We start from the raw sequence: 20,506 nt of genomic DNA on the forward strand, positions 1-20,506 counted from the left end.
ACCCATCCCCCGACTTTTACTCGGGCCGTGTCGCGATCCATCCTTCGTGGATATTGGATCGCGAGAATTCAAAGTGCCGTCTTCAGCCCAGGCCAACACCCTCCGCTGGCTGCTCGACGCCAGGATCCTCGGCCTCTACGGTCGAAAGCTCACCTCCAAGGTCGTCCAAGCACCTTCATTGAGGTCATTGCCTTTTCCCATTCACCGACGCCCGTGGGCCCGTTCGTTCACGACTGGTCTCGTCGTCAAGCTCGCTGGAAGCCCCTCCCGTCTCGACACGGTCCCATCTCCATCGAACCTCATGCAAGGTAGCCGCGACGCTTATTCTTCAAACTCTGCGCCTCAGTCTTCTTCACCTTCGTTTGTGTCCACCAACCTTCCTCCGCGTCCCCAAAGCGGCAGCCAGCAACAGCCCCGCTTCCCCAGCCTTCGTGATCGCATCTCACGCGATCTCAATCTTCCCGCGCGTCCTTCCCCGCTCACAGGCGCCTCGATCACGTCTGCCTTAGACCCCACCGTGAAGGGTAACCGCAGCACGAGCCCATCTCAACGTGGTTACGCACGCCCCGCTAGACCTCACGGAAGTGATTTGAGGTGAGTATCTTTGTCAAATATCGTCGTGCCATCAGCTGACGGTAGCCCCTCCAAGCGCCAATCTTCGCCTAGCCGCTCCGCTCCGTCCAAGAGACGACGTATCGAAACACGCCACTCGCCGTCACCACGCATCGGCCCCTCAGCATCGACAGGAAGCAACGCAGAACCCATGCCCCACGGACATCGCGGACATGGGAGGGGCAGGGCCAATGGTCGCAACAAGACCCAAGCCCCTCCAGCAACGGTGCTGCCTGGACCTGTCCACGACCGCCAGCAGATCATGGGCGAGTATGGTGCTGGCATCAGCATCAAGCAACAGTGGGAGGAGAACCCCAAAGCGCCCCTCGCCAACTACTTAGGTGGCGGATCAGGCGGCGCAACAAACCTCGGCGACGGAGGCAAGGGCTTCCAGGTCGAGGAAGGTGTGATTGACGGCAGGAAAATGTTCCGGTGAGTCCGCTTGTCCGCTACGGGACGCATGCTGATGACAAGTGTCTCGGTACTGGTGGACGACCAGGACAACATTGTCGGTGTTGGAGACGCCACGTCGCGCAAGGAGGCCGAGAAGCTCGCGGCCCTGAGCGCGGTTCTCCAGCTCACCCGCGTCGGCTACCTCGAGAAGGGTAGAGCCGCGGCCAAGAACGCACCAGTTGCCGCTGCCGGAGGCGGTGGTGGGAGCGCAACGCCGGTGACCGGCAGTGCCGAGACCGCCACTCTCAGCGATGGCTCCCTCTTAGTCTACGACCGCGCGCGCCAGTTTATGGAGTGGTACTGCAAGAAGTATAACTTTGGCAAACCTGACATCGAGTTCTCGTCATCCGCCACCAAGGTCACAGCCCCATCTGGCTTCCGCGGACGTAAGGCGAAGGCGGCTATGGGCCCGACCAACTGGGAGGCAGTCATGACTGTCGGCGACCGGCGTATCGGCCAGGGTACTGCGTCGAACAAGAAGGGTGCGCAGATCCGCTGCTACCTCGACGTCGTCCATTACTTGGAGTCGCTCGACCGTGATCTCTGGAACGACTTCATCGAGGCCACCAGGAAAGACCCGTCCGCCGTGATTGGCCAGGCGCCGCATCTTGTCTTCAGCATGTCGGACATGTTAAACGACGACATCCAGACGTTGTGTAGCGATATTCGGCACTCGCTCCTATACTATAATGCGCCTCAACCCAACTCGTCTGCGCCAGTGACTCACGTTGCGCACTCGTTTGGCCCTAGACGACACTGGCAGGCGACCGAGTCGGAGCTTAAGGGCAAGTCGGCCAGACTGCAGGACCGTCTCATGCAATATGAGACCGACCCCGCTTTGGAAAAGATGCGCGCCACGCGCCAGGCCCTTCCTGTCTATACTCGCTCGAGCGACGTCTTGGCAAAGATCGAGGTCAACGACGTGACCGTCGTCATGGCGGCCACAGGATCTGGCAAGACGACACAGGTTCCCCAGATGCTGTTCGATGACTACATCAACCGCGGAGATGGTGCGCGCTGCAACATTGTGTGCACGCAGCCGCGTCGTCTTGCTGCCATGTCCGTGGCGGAGCGTGTTGCAGATGAGCGTGGCCAGAATCTCGGCCAGGAGGTCGGCTACCAGGTCCGTTTCGACAACAAGCCACCACAGCCCAACGGCAGTATCACGTTCTGCACCACGGGTGTCTTCCTCAAGCGGATGCAGTCTTCGCTTGGTGCCCAGGCGCAGCCCGAATCCGTCGCGTCGATGGACCAGGTCACGCACGTTATTGTCGATGAGGTACATGAGCGTGACATTGATACCGACCTGTTGTTGGTGGTGCTCAAGCGTCTCATCGCCGACCGCAAGGCGCGCAGGAAGCCGATCAAGGTCGTCCTCATGTCAGCTACGATCGACCCCACGTTGTTTCAGAACTACTTCAAAGACGACCTGGGTCGCCCGGCTCCAGTGGCGGAGGTGCCCGGTCGCACGTTCCCGGTGTCACGGCATTACCTCGATGACTTCCTCGACGAGATGCGCCAGGGGCTGCCCCGCAATATGGGCGGGTGGGTCTTCCAGGACTCCAAGACGTCCGAGTACATCAACCGCGAGATGAGCCACGACCCAACAGTGTTTCAGCAGACGTCTGGTATCATGCTCGGCGAGCTCGATGTTCCATTTCCCCTTGTCGCTCTGACGATTGCATTTGCGCTCAAGAAGTCTAGCGACGGCCACGTGCTGGTGTTCCTACCCGGCTGGGACGAGATCAAGAAGGTCGCCGACATTCTCCTCGACCCTGGGCAATATCCTCTCTTGGGCATGAACTTCAACGACGCCAGCCAGTTCAGCGTGCATTACCTCCATTCGTCCATCCCCGCAGCCGAGCAGAAGGAAGTGTTCAGGCCGCCAGCACCTGGTGTCCGCCGCATTATCCTAGCCACCAACATTGCCGAGACGTCGGTTACTATCCCTGATGTGGTCTACGTCGTCGACACTGGTCGTGTCAAGGAGAAGCGGTACGACCCAGAGCGTCACATGAGCTCGCTCGTGTCGGCGTGGGTCGGTGCGTCCAACTTAGGCCAGCGTGCTGGCCGTGCGGGTCGTCACCGCAGCGGCGAGTATTACGGCATTCTCTCCAAGCGTCGCTTTGCGTCGCTCGAGCCCAACCAGATGGTCGAGATGAAGCGCTCCGACCTCAGTGACGTCGTCATGCACGTAAAGGCGCTCAACCTCGGCGAGGTCGAGGAGGTGCTGGGTGCTGCCATCGAGCCACCAGAGCCATCACGCATTGTGGCTGCCCTCGAGACGTTGCACATGCTGGGCGCGCTCGACTGGAACAAGAACCTCACGTCACTTGGCCGCGTGCTGCTGCAGTTACCCACCGACGCCGCGATAGGCAAGCTGTGCCTCTACGGCTCGTTCTTCCGCTGCCTCGACTCGGCCCTCACCCTGGCCGCTGTGCTCACAAACCGTGACCCATTCTTAGCCCCACTGGCCATGAAGCGCGAGGCCGACGAGATCAAGAACTCGTGGTCGCCTATGGCCTTCCGTTCAGACCCACTCGCGATCGTTGCTGCGTACAACCAGTGGTCGGCCATGGACGACCGCGGTGAGTACACCACAGCGAACCGATTCTGCCAGGACAACTTCCTGTCCAAACTCACCCTCTTGCAGATCAAGCAGGTCAAGGGCCACCTGCTGCAGTCGCTCGACCAGGCCGGCGTCATCGCGGTTTCTGCTGGCGACCGCTACGTGCCTCGCGGGTTCCGCGGACGGGCCGAGGTACCAATGGTGCTCCGCGAGAACGACAACAGTCTCCCGCTGCTCGCGGCACTTATTGCCGTGGCTGGCGCACCCAACTTTGCAATCCGCACGTCAGACAAGACGTGTCGTACGTCTCAGGACAAGGTAGGCTCGCCTCTGTTCACCGCGCTAACTCTTCCAGACCGTCTTTATCCACCCGTCCAGTGTCAACTCGCGGCGGCGAGAGATGGGTGGGCCGGAGGAGCCAAGCGCGTCGTTCCACCCCGCCGAGAAGCGTCTGTATGCTTTCGGAGAGAAGAGTCGCTCGGTGCAGCCGGGCAACCCGAACGCTGGCATCACGAGCCTGCGCTCGGTCACGCGCCTCGATCCGATGACGTACATGTTGTTCGGCGCATACGAAGTGTACGCGACCGGCCGCGGCCTCGAGTGCGACGGCTGGCTCCCCGTCACCGGCAACCTGCACGCACTTGACGATGTGCAGCGCCTCAAGTCGTACCTCGACACGTGTATGCTACGCGTATTTGAGGGCCTGAGCAAGGCTCTCTCGCGGGAACGCGACACACGCTCCCAGGCTAACAGAAACGCGGTGGATGTGCGGTCGGGCTCGAGTCGGATCCGCGAGCGGACGGTTGATCTCGACGACAGCAAGGAGAACGAGAGCGAGGACGAGGACGACATGCCCTCAATGTCTGAGCATGCGCGTCTGCAGAACGAGCTCGCGCGCCGCCAGACGCGCAAGATCGAGCCCCTTAGCGGCGACGAGATTCGCGAGCTCGGCATGCTCACGACAGACGTCGTGCGTATCTTGGACGCGTACGCGGACGAGCGCGAGGGTGCGCGGTCGACGTACTCATCGCGTCCTGCCACGCCCGTCAATCCAAACGTGTACCGGCCGCCCGGGGCGCGTGGCGGCGGCGGCATGCGGTGGTAACCGCCTAGAGAATAGAAGAGAGTGTAAGATTGAGTGGCACATCGTTTCTATACACAGCACATCGATAGCATCTGGGCTATGGCCTCCCATCGCATTTCCGTTGGGCGTGGTGACCCCGACTTGTAGCTCATATGCATATGTGTGGAGAGCAAATATGGTACATCAAGGCATGGTTGATGCGGGTAGAATCCCCGTCACTGGCGTTGGGGTACACCCGTCACCGCAGGGTGGGTACCACGTCGGCTGGGCGCTCACCCGCGCTCCGCCAGTCATGAGCGATGCCGGCGCTGGGTCGGCCGTACAGCTCGGCGCGATCCCGCTCTGTCCCCTTATGATAGCACTCATCGTGGCTGAGGGGTACGATACGGCCTTGATGACGACGGGGACGAACCCGCCCGTCTGTACCTGGAACGGAGTGTGGCCGATTGCGTTGAAGAAGGCGTTGATGACCCCCGAATGAGCCGTGATGCTGATGAATGTACGCGCGTCGCGCGCAAACAGCTCGTTGAGCGCCATGCGCATGCGCACTGCGCGCTGCGGCTCCGTCTCTATATACGTGGCGTCCCAATAGGGATCGTGTTCGGTAAAGCTGGGCTCGAAGGCGAAGTGGGCTGGGGTCAGCTCCTCTTCACTTCCCTTCTCTCTTGGGTCTCTTGGGTACTCACGGAACACCTCCCCAATCTGCGCCTTACTCCGCCTCAAATCACAAGTATGCAGTCCGATATTCTCGCGCCATTGCTCCATGACCAGCGGCACGAAACCCTTCTTCAACAGGAGATCCTTCCAGGTAATATGCAGTGTCGCGGCAGCGCGGGCGAACGGAGACGAGTAGAGTACTTGTGGCAGCGGAACACCCTCCTTAATCTGCTCCTTCCAACCCGCATTCGCGCGCTCGGCCTGTCCCTCCCCCAATGGAGTGAGGGTTGGATCAGGACCCCACGTCAGGTTCCCGTCGCCGTTCAGGAGAGACCAGTAGCAGTTCCACGCCGGGGTGCCATAGTGCGATTCAGCGACGTTGTGGTAGCCCTCGCCGTGGCGGGCTATGTAGATTACTTTGTAGGTTGTTGAGGCGTCGGCGTGACGGTTCAGGTCGGCGACGTGTCTGGTGTCAGCCGAGTCTACCCACCCATCTCACTTGGTAAACCTCTTCCACCTTCCTGGCCCTTTATCCAACAATCCAAAGCTATCATCCAACATGTCGTACCCCTCGGGATCGAAATCCGGCTCTGTCTGGCGGAACAGACCCGTGACGACAGAGTAATTCGACGGGGCGAGGGTCTTGCCGCGGAACGGGTCGGTCCCATTCCGAGGATTGTAAATGCAACTAGACTTGACACCGAGAGTGTAGGGAAGGTTGGAGCGAGGAAGGTACAGGAGAAGCAGTAGGGTGATGGCGAGCATGGCCACACGCAGTAGGCACGGCCGACGGCGTCTCTGCGTCGGTATCGGCGTGTCGATGGCCTGGTCCGCGAACGGCAGGTACGGGGAGTGGCCGCCCATTCTGTGCGTGTGTGGGTGAAGAGAGTGAAAGTCAAGTCGTCAAGTCGAGTTGCACGTTGGTGGCGGTAGGTATGCGGATCGTGCGGGGTTGTGGGGTACCTCCACCTGTGAGTTCCAAGTTTGATGGCATCTCACTTCTTTCTAACAGGCTGGCTTTCTCGGATCACTAGATACGCATATCACGCCCTATGGTTGGGCACGGAAAAGTGACCACTCGCAAGACCAACGTAATGAGTATCAGGATGGCCGGGGCATTCAGTGCATCAGTGGTACTAGGATATCCACTCACTGTACTAGCTGATTCCATTGTCAACTGGTCACCTGCAAACACACCATGAATAGACGTGCGACTCCGCGGCGTAGGTACCCGCAGCGTGTAGATCAGTACCTTGTCCCCACGCCCTCGTGAGATCGTGAGACCATCTGAGAGGTACAGAGCCATGCACAAGTCGTCTCGCGACATTCACATTCCCATTCCCAAGCTCTGGAACTCGATGAGAACGACCAGAATCAGAATTGCGCGCCCAACGTCATTTCGACCGACATGGCCGTCTTGTGACCGTGACTGACTGATTTCAGCCTGGCCACGGTGAGCGCTAACTGCTACAAGTAGCCATAACGAAGATCCACAGGGCCCAGAACCTAGAGACAACTGTCATCTACCAATGGTTGGCGATTGAACATTAGCAGTAGTCATGCGACTTGAATGCTCATGTCGGAGCTAAGGTCTTTAAATTGGCCGTTTAGCTAGAGGAGGATGAGGATGGGTCACAAGAGTCTTGACGTCACTTTCGTAATTGTCCAATGTCCAGCGTCAATTCGCCACCGAGGCCGCCACAGCAAATTTCTAATTATCCGCTCCCCACTATTAGAATTCCCTGATTCAAGTAGGTGGGATCCCCGCATTTTCATTATCCACAATCCACGCTCTCTCCTCCCTCCCCCCTTCCCCCCCTCCACATCGCGTCGCCGGCAGCCACAATCTCCATCACAATTACAGTGGCCGCCGTCACCAACCACCCCCTCCCCCTCCCTCCACACCTCCTTCCGCTTGCTCTGTCCTTGGCTCGTTGATAGACGATACCTCGAGTGCTGAGCGATCAAACCCCCCAACTCGCCTTTGCTTTTTTGTCCCTGGTCTAGCGCTTAATATTCCCTTGGAGACACCTGTACGCTTTCACCAAACCACCCAACCGTATCACAGTAAGAGGACAATAGCCAGCACGGCCGCACCAGCCATCACACTACCCAGCTGTACCCAACCACACATCAAATAAGTCAGCGAGAGCGCCATCTCGCTTCCCAACTACCCCATCCCCTCTCTCCCCCCGCTTTGTCATGTACTCGCTTGGTTTCGATCCAGATCCTTCCTTCCGCGGCGAGGGGAGCAGCACGGGCCTCCTCCGTCCAGACGACAACGAGCCTCCTCTCGCACCCGTCTGCAAGATGTCGAGCTCACCAGCCCCTCCTTCACCTGAACACGTCGTGCCACCGATTCGCCTGCGCCTGGTCTTTCGCTCAACGGACCCATCCAAGGAGGTCATCACTGCCACAATCTCTACTCCCCGGTTGTCACCCACGCGACCAGATCCCACTTGCTCAGATCGTCCCCCAAAGCGTATGCGACACGTCCCTGAACAACCAAGACGTCCACTGCAAGGAGGCGGCAAACCAAGACGCGGTCGCGGACGTGGCGGTGCGACCGCATCCGAGTCGACAGGAGGCGGCGCAGCTGCTCGCGTGCCACGTTCTGGACGCCGTGCTACCAGGTCCCGCAGAACTAGCGCCACACCAACCACCCTCGAATCCATTGCAGCCGAATCAAAGGCGTTGCGCGCAGAAGTCAAGCGCCTCCATCTCCAGCTGCGCGACGTTATCGCCGATGGTAACTGTCTCTTTCGCGCGCTTGGGGACCAGGTCTGGGGCGAGCAGGGCCGACATGCCGAGGTGCGCCAGATGATCTGCGACGAGCTCGCACGCAACGAGGGCGAGTTGAGAGATTTTGTCGCAGGTTTCTTAATCGAGGGCGAGGAATACTCGGCGTACGTCGACCGCATGCGGGGTCTCGGCGTGTATGGTTCGCACATCGAGCTCGTCGCTGCCACCAAGGTGTTCAAGCGCAGCATCCGCGTTGTCCTAGCTGAGACGTCATATACCGTCGAGTACAAGGGCGAGATCGAACTCTGTGAAGAAGAACCTGAGGAGGCAGAGATGACCGAGCCAGAGGTGCCGGGTCCCAAGCCACGCCGGCAGACGCGGTCCACCGCTACAGGTCCCAAGCCCATCCCCCGTCCGCGTGCTGGACACACCATGCTGTGGCTGGGGCTTTTTTCTGGCGCCGAGCATTATGAGAGTGTGCGTAGGCAGGGTCCAGGCGCAAGCTCAGGGCCTGCCGATGTGCCGGATTCGCTTGTGATCCCACACGAGCGCGACCAGAGCGAAGCTGCACAGGCCGAGCGCGCCGAGAGCGGCACGGAGCACAAGCGCTCGACGCCCAGTGCCTCTGATGCCGCCGCTGCGCGGTTCATCGCCGACGGACGCGTTGCGCAGGTCGTGGCCTCGCTCCCGCCGTGGAACAGCGTCAGCGACGCCTACGTTGCGCAGGTCCTGGTCCGCACAGAAGGCGACATCAGCAAGGCGATCGACATTATCTTCGATCAGCTCGACTCTGATGGCGAGGGAGTCGAGGACGCGCGTGGCGACACGCAGAGCGACACGAGCACAACCAGCACGAGCGGTGCCAGTGCCATGCTCGGGTATCGCGACACCTCTGGGTCGCCGCTCACACCGGAAGGCCCGTCGTCACAGGAGTCCACAACCACTGATGCGCTGCCGCAGACGCCTAACTCGGCAGTGTCCACCGCCCCCACCTCCCCCCTATCCAACGCTTCTGATTACGATGACAAGGACGACAGGGACGACAAGGACTACTCGTCCACTCGCGACCGCGAGCATGATAGTGACCGCGTGCTGCGTTCCGCGGCGCGACCTAAACGCGGCCGGCCCCGCCGCGGCGCAGGCAAGATGTAGAATAGAAGTAGCATGGCGACGACACTGGACCTCTTCACTGGCCTGTTGTAAAGCATATGTACTATCAATCTGGTTCCGAAGCGGAGAGTTGGGCTTTGCACGGAAGACGGGCGGGGTTGAGTTCCCACGGTGTGCTACAGTGGAAATGACTGGCAGCATTGAAGCGAAGAGAGGGAGAGGTGCATGTACATGTACATGTACATGAGCATCTTGAGTCGGCTACGGGCCAGCAGCTATCTCAGCCATGCAGTCATGTTGACCGTCGTCGATGCGCAGTCACTTGAGTGATTAGATATACTGAGCACATGCCAGAAGCAAAGTGTTGGCCGAGGATTGGCGGACAAGGCCGACACCCCCGACTGCCACTTGCGTCACTGAGCCCGGCATTGACATGCCCACCCTCCAATCTGGCTATCTCCCTACTTCTCTTCTCTCTTCTGTCACTCTTCATCCTGCCATCCACCTCGCACCATGTCGCTGGAAAAAGTCTCGGCCAACCGCGTCGCCAACGGCGTCCTGACAAAGTACAAGTTCCCCTCGACGTCGTTGGGCCTTGACACCAATGTCAACGTCTACGTTCCGGACGGTGCGGACAAGTCGCCCGTCCCAGTCCTGTTCTACCTCGCCGGCCTGACATGTACCGAAGACACTGGAGCGCAGAAGGGCGGCCTGTTCAACATGGCCGGCAAACACCGCATTGCCCTCGTGTTCCCTGACACGTCTCCTCGCGGAGCGGGCGTCGAGGGCGAGGACGACGACTGGCAACTTGGCACTGGTGAGCACCATTATGGATGTGGCTGATTTCTAGGCGCGGGATTCTACATCAACGCAAACAACCCAAAGTGGAAGCATTACAACATGTACGACCTTGTGGCCAAGGAACTTCCCGATGTACTGTCAAAGGCTGGACTCGGGCTCGATATGTCCCGCCTCTCAATTACAGGACACAGTATGGGCGGACACGGCGCGCTCAGTCTATACCTCAAGGACCCGGCGCGGTTTAAGAGTTGCTCAGCCTTTGCACCGATTTGTAACCCGTCGGTGGTGCCGTGGGGTCAGGGCGCGTTTAGCAATTACCTGGTCGCCAAGACGAAGAGTAGCCCGCCGGCCGAGTGGCTTGCGCACGACGCATCGCACCTCCTCGCCGCGTCACAGGCTGAGAAACTCAACATCCTCGTTGACGTAGGCACCGACGACCAGTTCCTCAAGGCTGGCCAACTTACCCCCGAAGCACTCGAGGCCGCTTATGAAGAGAGGAAGAAGAGCAGGAAGAGTGACGACTTTACCCTTCGCCGCCAGGAGGGCTACGACCACTCGTATTACTTCATCTCGACCTTTTCGCCGGAGCACGTCGAGTTCCACGCAAAGTACCTCAATGCGTGACGCCAGAGCCGCATGTAGTGGACCCAGTCCATTAGATGCAAGTTGTGAAGCAGGGTTGACCCGGTCCTTCACTGACCCGGACCCGGTGCTTGGCCATGTCTGGCTGAGATGCTGACACCTCTCTGGCACAGTCGTGCTCCTACCCAACTAGATGAACTGCTCGCTGCTCGTTCAATAGCGACGTTACGTTCTATGGCCGTCAAGTGCTCTACATTCGGCGCCGTATCCGCTGGCTCCGGTCAACCCCAGCACGCCATCCTGTACTGATACTCATTCCACATCAACCTCTGCTCTGCGCGGCTCACATGACGAGGTTGACTCAGAACCGGGTTGGCGTAGTTCTGGCCTGATCGCCAGTAGCTTGCCAACAAGAGCTGAGTATCCATGTCCAGAAATCTAGTGCATCTACTACTACTCGCTCGCTGAGCCTATACGCGGCGCCCTCGCTATCGCGCTACTTGTCATACGCCGTGCCGATGAGCGCCTTGGCCGGACCGCCCGAAAGGTCGATACTTTCTAGAGGCACGACTTTGCTCCGCCGAACAATCTTGAACCCCGCCCAAGCGGTAAACAAGATGGGCAGGGTGATGTACGACGCGATAAAGTTGCTAACCTTGAAGCCGTTGACGAACGAGCTAAACCCGTTGAACAGGACGACAAGGGAGAAGAAGACGATACACATGTAGGCGAGGTAGGGCTGTCCCCAAGACCTGAAGGAGAGGTTACGGCGGTCGATGCCTGGGGTTAGGTTGTTTGTAATTTTAATCAAAGAGAGGGACTCACCCTGTACCTTCAAGGCGCGGTGGAAGCGGGTATACGTTGCGCAGATGAGGATCCAGAGGACCATGGCTGACAGGGCGTCGAGATTTGAAAACCACACAAAGACCTGGTTACTTCCTTCGCTACAGCTCATGAATGCGAGGCACCCCATCGCACTAGCGAAGAGGGCTCCAGCAATTGGAACACCGTTGTAAGTGTACAGGAAAATACTCTTGGGGAGCCATCCCTGCCTAGCCATTGCCATGGTGAAGCGCGCGACGGCGTACGCGTTCTCATTAGCACTGCTAAACGCGCTAGTGAGGACCACCGCATTGATAATGTCGGGCAGGACCTTGACGTTGACCTGGCGACAGAGTACCACAAAGGGGGATGACGCGGCCGTCTCGCCCCCCGCATTGACGGCATCCAACAAATCGGGCGAGTGTTGCGATACCGAGAGACCAAGAATGAGGATGGACAGGCAGTAAAGGCCGACGACGCGGTAGAATACCGTACGTACGGCCACGCGCATCGTGTGTCGTGGGTTGGCAGCTTCTCCTGCGACCACGGCCAGACTCTCCATCCCGCTGAAAGAGTAGCCTGCCGCCGTCATGACTTGCCAGAAACCAAGAAAACGGGCCTTGGAGACGGGCTTTAGGTCCAGGAAGGTGTCGTTGAAGGGCTCGTGGACCCAGTACCGGCCGCCGATGTAGGATGAGCCGGGAACGCCACCGGTGTTGACCACGATTCCAAAGATGATCAGGCCGATGAGTGCCGTGACCTTTACGGCGGCGAAGAAGAACTCGACCTCGCCATACCTGGTGTGAGCGAGTTGAACGGTGAGAGGGGGAGGGAGGGGGCCGAAGAAAGACGAGAACGAGGGACGACTACTCACCAGCGCACGGGGATGACAGTGATGAGCGCGACAGCGACGACGCCCGCGGCAATATATCCCGCCAGGTGGTCCGTGTTCTTGTCCCAATAACCTGCCAGGAGGCCAATCGCACTAATCTCGGCGGGGATACAGACGCAGCTCTGCATCATGCACGCCCAACTCATACAGAATGCGACGGCGGGGTCGACGTACGTCGCGCCCATCTCAATGTACGCGCCTACATTGGGCTTGAAGCACATCCTGGGGTCAGTGGAGAAAAAAAAAAGGCAGCAGAGCCAACTCACATCTCGCCGAGACAGTACATCATGCAACCGACCATGATCCCCATGACCGTGTATCCGAGGAACGCGCCGACGGGCCCACCCGAAGTCAACGCCGACCCCGAGCTCAAGAACAGGCCGGTTCCAATAGTCCCAGCAATGGCGATCATGGACACGACGCGCGGCGGAAGGTCGCGCTTGATCCCGTGATCTCCTTCGCGCTTCAGCAGCGCCTCGTCGGTCCGCTCCAGCTCGCTCAGCCCCTTCTTCTCCACATCGTCATGGAGCGTGGCCGTGTCGGGCGTGTCGGGCGTGACGTCCATCTTGTAACCTTGTAGTGTAATGTCAGATGACATCTCTAGCTTTACTGCGCTCATCTCTGCACTCGGCGGCAAGAGCGCTCAGCGCTGTTCCGGCTCGTATGCCAAAGCAGAAATTTCTTGTCTGGGCCAGGTGCAGGCTGGGCGGCCTCGGCCTCCACCCAACCTCCGACCAAACGAGTCCGCCCGAAATAGTAGCGTCGAATTTGCCACCCAACATCGACTCACGTCCGGGCCGGATCTAGGCGCGAAAATCCTGCAGGGTGTAATTGAGTACGTCAGTCAGAACAGAATAGATGGTAGACAGTTCGATAGAGATTGAGTTTGAGCAATTGAAGCAAACGTCGAGTGATCGAGTGGAGTGTGGTGTGCGCGTGACGCTATGGTGACGGCCGTGCACTTAGCTTAGGCCTCGTTCGGTAGGCCCTCGCAATTCAGCACCATGAGCCAGTCTGCTCTACACGAAACGCGTGCCTCCATTCTCGATTCATTCCGCAGACTTGCCACGGCACCGTCTCGAGCTAAATCGACCATGGGAAAGGCACAATTCAGTGGCAAAGCAAAAGGTCAGAGCAGACGCCGGGCATTGCAGCGACTTGGGCGTGCCAAGCCAAGCATCAACATGCCTTCCGGCATTTTCGCGATCAGGGCCCAGGCGCCCGATCACGAACAAGTGCGCAGCCACATGGAATGAGATGCATCCGAGGATGCGCGATGCTATACAGAGGCCGTGGCCATATGCGGGGTGATATTGATGGCAGGGAAAGAACATATGCGGGGGTTTCCGAGTCGGCTACAGGCACACGCGATAGCACATGGTCCGGAGGAGCGGTCAAATTGTTATTGAGGCGGGTTCGGGTGATGCGGGTTGGTCATGTTGACAAACGATGCGAACGGCGGCAGGCCGTTGGCGCCCGGGTCACGCGGATGCTGCTGGGGATCTTGGGGTGGCTGGGCTCGTCAGAACAGTCAAGCATTGAGCTCACAACTTTGAACATGGGGTTTATGGAAGTGGGCGGCGCGTGCCAATCCTCTATGCTTGGAAGTTGCGCGCGGCTACTCCGGCGGCTGACGCTGGCACCGACGGTCATTGCCTGGCCGGCCGGGTAGCCATATGGAGCAGACGGATGGTAGCTCTGGTCATGGTTCTGGATTGATGGGCCTGACATCGAAGCGCGGTTGGGAGGCATCGGATTGCGGCCAAGCGACAACGACGATTCGGAAGCCGACTGGACAGTGGTGCGTTGCAGTTGCGACGACAGCTGGTTGTCGAGCGATACGGACGAGTGCGACATGGACCCCAGGTACGCGTTTGAAGACGGCCGGCGCGACGACTGCGACATCGCATCGGGCCATACGTTGTGCAAGCTACGGCGCGAGCCAGGGCTGCTGTCAGCATGAATCCTTTCTGTTACCGCTGTCACACTTACTCGCTCTCCATTGTGGCGACACTGAGCAAGCTGCGGCTCTTGGCCGACGCCCGACCTATCGAACTGTGGTCGTCTTCCTCCGTCTGCTTGCGGGCCTTGCGGCGGCCCAACCCATCCTCAACTTGAAGGTATGGCGACTGGCCCGCGCTGTGGTAGGATCCAAGCGAGGTAATGGATCCCGATGGCAGCGTGGATTGATGAGACAATGGGTAGCCGCTCGGGTAGCCTGCGACCGGGCGTGACGTCTGCCTTGCCAAGTCGTTGGTTTCGCGAGGTGTGATATTGTCCGTGACGACGTTGGCGTACTCCAGCTCGACGTTCCTCCCGCTGACTAGCTGCGCACGCTTGTTGAGGACCGCACGGGCCCTCTCCTTCTGAGCGCGCTCGGCAGCCTCGCGCTTGGCCTTGAGAAGCTCGCGCGACTGGCGTTCTGCTTCCTTCTTGGACGCCTTGGGATCCATGGGCGGCTGTTGCTGTTGAGCTGATGGGACGCGATCGCCGGCGTACTGGCCTGACTGTGTGCGCTTGAGCGAAGTGGTCGCCGCAGCATGCTCATCGACCGCAGGCAGGGACGTGCTACTCTTGCCGGCCGCGCCGAAGACAGACGATAACCCCCATTTCTTCTTCTTGCCGATCGGTACAGGTGGCGGAGGTCCGAGCTTGGAGGTCGCCTGGGGAGCCGGCATGTGGCCGCTCGATGAGGCCAAGTGGGCCGTTGAGGGGAGGGGAAGAGTCATGGTAGACTGGGCCTGCCTCATGCTGTTCGGGTCGGCTGCAGAGGCGGTGGGAGTCAAGTTAGGAGTCGACTGTGACACTACCGGCTGCATCATCTGCTGCTGGTAGGCTGCCTGCTGGCGGACGTACGCCACCACGTGTGTGTCCGGATTCTGGTGCGGGTGCTGCGGTTGCGGGTGCGGCTGCAGCATATCGAGGCTTACCGCAGACAGTGAGTTCAAGTTGCTGTACGACGGGTTGGATATGCTGTCCGGAATTGACTGTACAGAGCCCGCATGCACAGGGTTTGCGTACCGTTGCCGGCTCGCGTTGATCTCCGCCTCTGACCATCGCCGAGCACCGTAACTCGCAAGATCGTCCGTGGGCAGGTCGAGCTCGCGCAGTTGGCGAACGAGCGCCGACGCGCCATACGTCCGCTGCTCCGCCTCTGGTGGATAGAACCGCGTAAAGTACGTCCCAGGAGCAGCACCGTTCGGTGTGACAAGCTCCCCGACGGGGATCTCGGGCGCTGTGTCTGGGGGCGGGAGTGTGCGTATATCCCCGTTGGCAAAGGCGGCATGGGGCTCGTGGTGTGAGTGAGACGGCGGAAGCGGACGTGTGGGGACGTTGAAGCTGGCATCGACGGGCGGCTGCTGAGCACTTGGCGTTGGCCTTGGTGATGGCTGGCCCCATGAGAAAGGAATCCGAGGGAGCGGTGGCACGCGCTGGAGGTGAGGAAGAACCTCGCGGAAGTACTGGTGGGTAATGCAGTCGTCCGACGTCATGCGGTACCGGGGGTTGTATCGCAGAAGGTTAGCAACGCAGTCGATGAGCGAGCGCGGCGTCTCCTTTGGGAACAGCGATCTTAGTTCAAGGGGCTTGCGCTTGGGGAACGAGAACCCGACACGTTTTGCTAACTTGATGCCAGTGTTCCATCTACCTCCACCAGTTATACGCCCGTTAGCGTCTGGCCCGTATTCCGGGGAGGGATCTCCGAGGACCTCGCAGACGCGGTAGACCTGATCAATCTCGCTCGAACCGGGGAAGAGTGGTTTGAGATTTATCATTTCGGCGAGGATGGTGCCAAGCGCCCACATGTCGACGGGCGCACCATAGTCTGTAGCGCGTAACAGCACTTCGGGTGCACGGTACCAGCGCGTGGACACGTACTCGGTGTATGGAGGCTTCGAGTTGATGGCACGTGCAAGACCAAAGTCGGCCAGCTTGATGATGACCTGGACGTCCATCTGGATGTTCGGGTCTTTTTCGCCCTGGATCTGAAGCTGGAAGTCGGTGTCGCCAGCTGCGCGACGCGCGTTGATCTCCTCGACTGCATTCGTCGACCAGTACTGGCACAATCCTGTTGTTGTGACGAGCAAGTTCTCTGGCTTCATGTCACGATGGAAGTACCCATGCCGGTGGACATGCTGCAAGCCAGAGACCATCTGGTGGAAGCAGCTTGCGACAAGGCCAGCAGCTAATGGCCGCCCCTTGCGCGATTTTGTGAGCTGGTAGAGGTTACCCTCCATGCACTCGAACACAAAGTAGAGCTCGCGTGACCGTGGCGAAATGAAGGCGTCGTAGAGCGGAATGACGGCCGGATGAGGTGGGATGCTCCGGAGCGACTATGGGTCAGCGATGGTCGTCAGTCACACTCACAGCCAGCTCTCCAAGGGTGCGTGCCTGGCGCCATCCTCCCTCCCACACCCGCTTCATGCGCTTGAGGGCCACTAGCCTTTTGCCAGCCCATTCCGCACGAGCGCCTTGCCCGCATTGCATAGCGGACAAAAGGACGTCGGACTTGACCGGCGACTGCCAATCGCACAGCCAGACAGTGCCAAAGGACCCGTCACCAAGGACCTTGAGCTCAGAGTAGGAACGCTCAGCATCTGCGATCGAGTCAGCCGCTTGTCCTGGTTGTCACGCAGGAAGGGGGTTGAGGAGAGGGTGACTCACAAGGGTCCTCAACACCGACACGCCCGTCGTCTTCTTCACAGCCGCCAATGTCACTTGGTCGTCGGGCCATAGGTCGGTCGTTTAATCCCAGTTGCTCGTGGGTGGCGCGGGCCAAGTAGCTGTCACTTGTGCGAACGCCACCTTGCTGTTGCATGAGAATCTCGCTAGCCCTGCGGACGCCAACCGGTTCAGGTGAGGGCAACTGTGACCGTGGGGCCGAGCCCGCTGGGATGCTCGGTCGGCGATCTTGTGACGAGTCTCCGCTATGTGGCCATTCCAAACCCGTACCAGGAGCGGAAGGACTTGTGCGCAAGGACGATGGCCCTGCTGTGGGCATGGATAATGGTCCGCCGAGGGAAGACGACGAGCTGTTGTGAGGTAATGGGGGTGGTGGGGGGGAGATGTGATGTGGGGAGGGGATCTGGTGGTGGAGTGGGTAGAAGGGTGCGTTTGGAGGGTAGTATTCCGCTCCTCTTGGTGGGAGAGCGCCTGGAGCCGCCAAGTGCACGGCGTGGGGTGCTGTCAAGGCGTGAGGTTGTTGTGGGGGCGGTGGGTGGTGTGACTGTTGAGGGGGGATGGGACCATTGGACGCCGGCATCGAGTGATGATGAGGAGTGGTCAGGATGTGATGGGGAGCTGAAGAATATGGCTCGTGACCACTGTGGTGTTGTGGGACCATGCTTGCGTGTTGAGTCATGGCCAGCTCGTTTGGCGATTCACGAGAACAGGGGGAGGAAAGGGGTTGCCGGATCGGCTCCCTGTCGATCAAGCGACGGTCACGCGCGAGTGCGTCTGGACCGCGACGATGATGGGTGACCTTTGTCAGCCTGTCGTCGTCCCCGACGGATCAAGGTCGCGGGGTGCGCGGTCGAGTGTAGCACTAGCGAGAACGGGGCCAGAGCCAAGCGAGGCGGCAGCGGCAGCGGCTGCGGCAGCTCTCGTCGTCGCTCGTCGCCGCCGAAGTGAAGGGAAGGTTGTCGGTGGAGGCGGAAGGTGCCGCTTTGTGGATATGACGAGAGATGCTCGCGCGGGTCTAGAGTTGGGATGAGGCCATCACGGTTTAGAGGCAAGTGCGCGGGGGTGACGATGAAGGGGGTCAAGTTGAGGGGTTGTTGGGTGATGACAGTTGTGAGTGTATTGGTAGATGATGATGATGATCGCAGATCGGATGTGCAAGGTGGGTGGCAGACCGGGGAGGGGGATTGGGATTGGGATCGGGTTGGGTGGAGGTACGAGGGAAGATGTGTGGGTGGGAGGTTGGTGTGTGGGGTAGAGGGAGCAAAGGAGGTAGGGAGTAAGGCCGAGGAGGGCAGAGGGCGGCGATGACTGTGACTCGCTCGCTATCCTAATGATTGTACCGATTTCTTTAAACTCTGAGCGATACTGCTAAAGTGTGTGGTGGCGTTTGCCCTTTTGGTGGCGTACGCTTGATCGCTAGACTTTGGGTTACTTGGATACTTTGGAGATTGCAATCCGGCTCGGATGTCCAGGAATAAGGCCTTTGAATGTCCTTGGCCACGTAAAGTCAGGGGGAGGGGGGAAGTTACGTTGGGTGAGGGGGTGGTGGAATGAATTGATCCGGCGAGACAACTATGTAAACCGTGTCTGCGCCAGTGAGACAAGCAAACCTCAAGAGTGTGGTCTGTGCGCTGGCGTGTCTCGCTCGCACTCAAAAGCTGAAATGTTGCACCGAGGTCGCGCGAGATCGGTTCTAGGTTGACAAGTTTAAAGGAGGGTTGGACAAGGGGCGGAGAGGGGTAGCGTATACCGCAGTGATGGTCGTGTGTGTGTAAAGTTGAGGGTGTTGCGTGACGGCCGTCGAGGGAGAGATGTGTGACGGGGGGCGAGGATGAGATGAGAGCGAGGGTTGGGGAGATATCCGAGTTGGAATGGAATGATGAAAAGGTAGACAGGGAATCACGTAAAGGAAGAAGAAGTGTAGGAGATGGAGAATGGACAAGAGTTGAGAGAAATGTTAATGTGAGCAATGGGTTGACGTGTGGAAGATGGAAGGATGCGCATGCGCTATACTACCATCGCCTTACTGCAAATCACAGTTCATACTACAGCAACTCTACAGTACTACAGTACTGTCCTGTACTGTGCTGTACTGTACTGTAGATGAGCCAACTCCGGCACCGATGAGTTATAGGGTTTGGCTGATGGCCTGGTTCTAGGTGTCGGCGGCAGCCGACCACCTTGGCCTGGCGGTTGGTAACCAGCACGCAGGTTAGGTTTAATCCATGCCGTGGCCAGGGGGAAGCGGGAAGAACTCGGAGCAACAAGCACATCAAGCTGTCTCAGTAGCCTAGAGACCCAGTTTCGTTGAGATCATACAGGAGGATAAGCGCAAAGCGTTGACGCAAGTCAACGAACGCGGTGCGGGGCCTTGGGGCCGGGTCGACCGGATACTCAAAGATCAAGTTTGGGTGCCTGTTCCCCGTGGCATCAACGCCTCGTCGCTTCTCATGCACTCTGACCTATACCCTAGCCTCATTCAACAAACTCCAAATCAGTCATTACTTTCTGTTTAGTAGCCAAGGCAATAAAGAGTCGGTCACCTTTAAAGGCTCTAAAGGGGTTTATAGCCAAGTATAAGCAGTCGCCGTTCAAGGGTAAAATCAAAGGGTACAAAGTTAGGTACAGAATAATAGGCAAGCTAACCAAAGTCATCAAACTAGTCATTTTCAATAAATGAGGTACAGACCGCACGCCGTTTGGTTCCTGGACTACCTTGTCCCTAAACATTACCGCTCTGTCATTCTCTCTTCTTCTACCTCTACTGCACTCTGATGAAATGGCCATCTCGCCATTGCATACGAATCGTTCCCACCGTCAACATAACGGGTACGGCTGTGTACAATATACAATGGCTACCGCATCGTCCCTGAATGGTATGGTACAGTACGCCGATGCAACATTCAATCTACTGTCTGGTGAATTGGCGGTCTCCACCTGAGACCGTTCCCGAAGCTTACCTTCAGGCTCCTCTGCTCTGCCACCACCTGCCCGATCAATCTCTTTTTCCAGGTCTCTGTAGCCGTCACGTTGTCAGAGGCCCAAGGTGCAGAGGCATGGAGCGAGCCGCCACGAAAAAGCTGGGGTAAACGAAATTAGCTCTGGGTTTAAACGCCTCAGGTAGACCAGGTACGCGCGACCCTGTCAGTCCCATACTCCCACCCATACTGCACTCTCAACTCTCAACTCCCTCTGATCCAAAGCTGAGCCTCTGGTACTTGTTACATCCTTACTTGATCCTCCCTTCCTGTCTAGAGTCAAGGGGAACGAGGACCTTGGACACGAAATGTTCCAACGCGTAGAACATTTCGTGTCCAACTTGTCGTCCAACTTGAAAATGTAGCACGTTTGCCTGTTCTGTACCATACTGACGATCGGCTCTCCCCTACATTATCGCGGGGATTTGCACCCGACGGCCCCGCCGGCATTTGTGCCCTGATTGCGCGACGGAAACAAGTCCAGGCGCAGCAACCCATCTATCTCATCGACAGTTCAACAGCAG

The 20,506-nt window shown here is 58.8% G+C and overlaps 6 protein-coding genes across 6 annotated transcripts; 3 read left to right on the forward strand and 3 right to left on the reverse strand.

Annotated features, from left to right (window-relative positions):
• Positions 1 to 301: 301 nt before the first annotated feature.
• CcaverHIS019_0409540 (uncharacterized protein) lies at positions 302 to 4,739 on the forward strand (the record flags this gene model as incomplete). Its single annotated transcript, XM_060600846.1, has 4 exons — positions 302 to 594; positions 640 to 1,044; positions 1,087 to 3,952; positions 3,990 to 4,739. The coding sequence occupies 4 exons, from the start codon at positions 302 to 304 to the stop codon at positions 4,737 to 4,739; spliced, it is 4,314 nt and encodes a 1,437-aa protein (XP_060457399.1).
• A 162-nt stretch (positions 4,740 to 4,901) lies between these two features.
• On the reverse strand, positions 4,902 to 6,239 carry PMU1 (uncharacterized protein; the record flags this gene model as incomplete). The annotated part of the gene is made up of 3 exons (XM_060600847.1): positions 4,902 to 5,350; positions 5,405 to 5,841; positions 5,944 to 6,239. 3 exons carry the CDS (start codon positions 6,237 to 6,239, stop codon positions 4,902 to 4,904), a joined length of 1,182 nt encoding a protein of 393 aa, XP_060457400.1.
• Positions 6,240 to 7,577: 1,338 nt separating this feature from the next.
• Positions 7,578 to 9,269, forward strand: CcaverHIS019_0409560 (uncharacterized protein; the record flags this gene model as incomplete). The annotated part of the gene is made up of 1 exon (XM_060600848.1): positions 7,578 to 9,269. The coding sequence occupies one exon, from the start codon at positions 7,578 to 7,580 to the stop codon at positions 9,267 to 9,269; it is 1,692 nt and encodes a 563-aa protein (XP_060457401.1).
• A 471-nt stretch (positions 9,270 to 9,740) lies between these two features.
• On the forward strand, positions 9,741 to 10,652 carry CcaverHIS019_0409570 (uncharacterized protein; the record flags this gene model as incomplete). Its single annotated transcript, XM_060600849.1, has 2 exons — positions 9,741 to 10,044; positions 10,078 to 10,652. 2 exons carry the CDS (start codon positions 9,741 to 9,743, stop codon positions 10,650 to 10,652), a joined length of 879 nt encoding a protein of 292 aa, XP_060457402.1.
• Positions 10,653 to 11,106: 454 nt separating this feature from the next.
• CcaverHIS019_0409580 (uncharacterized protein) lies at positions 11,107 to 12,889 on the reverse strand (the record flags this gene model as incomplete). Its single annotated transcript, XM_060600850.1, has 4 exons — positions 11,107 to 11,390; positions 11,436 to 12,229; positions 12,307 to 12,546; positions 12,591 to 12,889. The coding sequence occupies 4 exons, from the start codon at positions 12,887 to 12,889 to the stop codon at positions 11,107 to 11,109; spliced, it is 1,617 nt and encodes a 538-aa protein (XP_060457403.1).
• Positions 12,890 to 13,726: 837 nt separating this feature from the next.
• Positions 13,727 to 17,056, reverse strand: IME2 (uncharacterized protein; the record flags this gene model as incomplete). The annotated part of the gene is made up of 5 exons (XM_060600851.1): positions 13,727 to 13,837; positions 13,873 to 14,272; positions 14,317 to 16,655; positions 16,690 to 16,919; positions 16,987 to 17,056. 5 exons carry the CDS (start codon positions 17,054 to 17,056, stop codon positions 13,727 to 13,729), a joined length of 3,150 nt encoding a protein of 1,049 aa, XP_060457404.1.
• Positions 17,057 to 20,506: the final 3,450 nt, after the last annotated feature.

The sequence above is a fragment of the Cutaneotrichosporon cavernicola genome, assembly GCF_030864355.1.
Source record: "Cutaneotrichosporon cavernicola HIS019 DNA, chromosome: 4".
Lineage (NCBI taxonomy): Eukaryota > Fungi > Basidiomycota > Tremellomycetes > Trichosporonales > Trichosporonaceae > Cutaneotrichosporon > Cutaneotrichosporon cavernicola.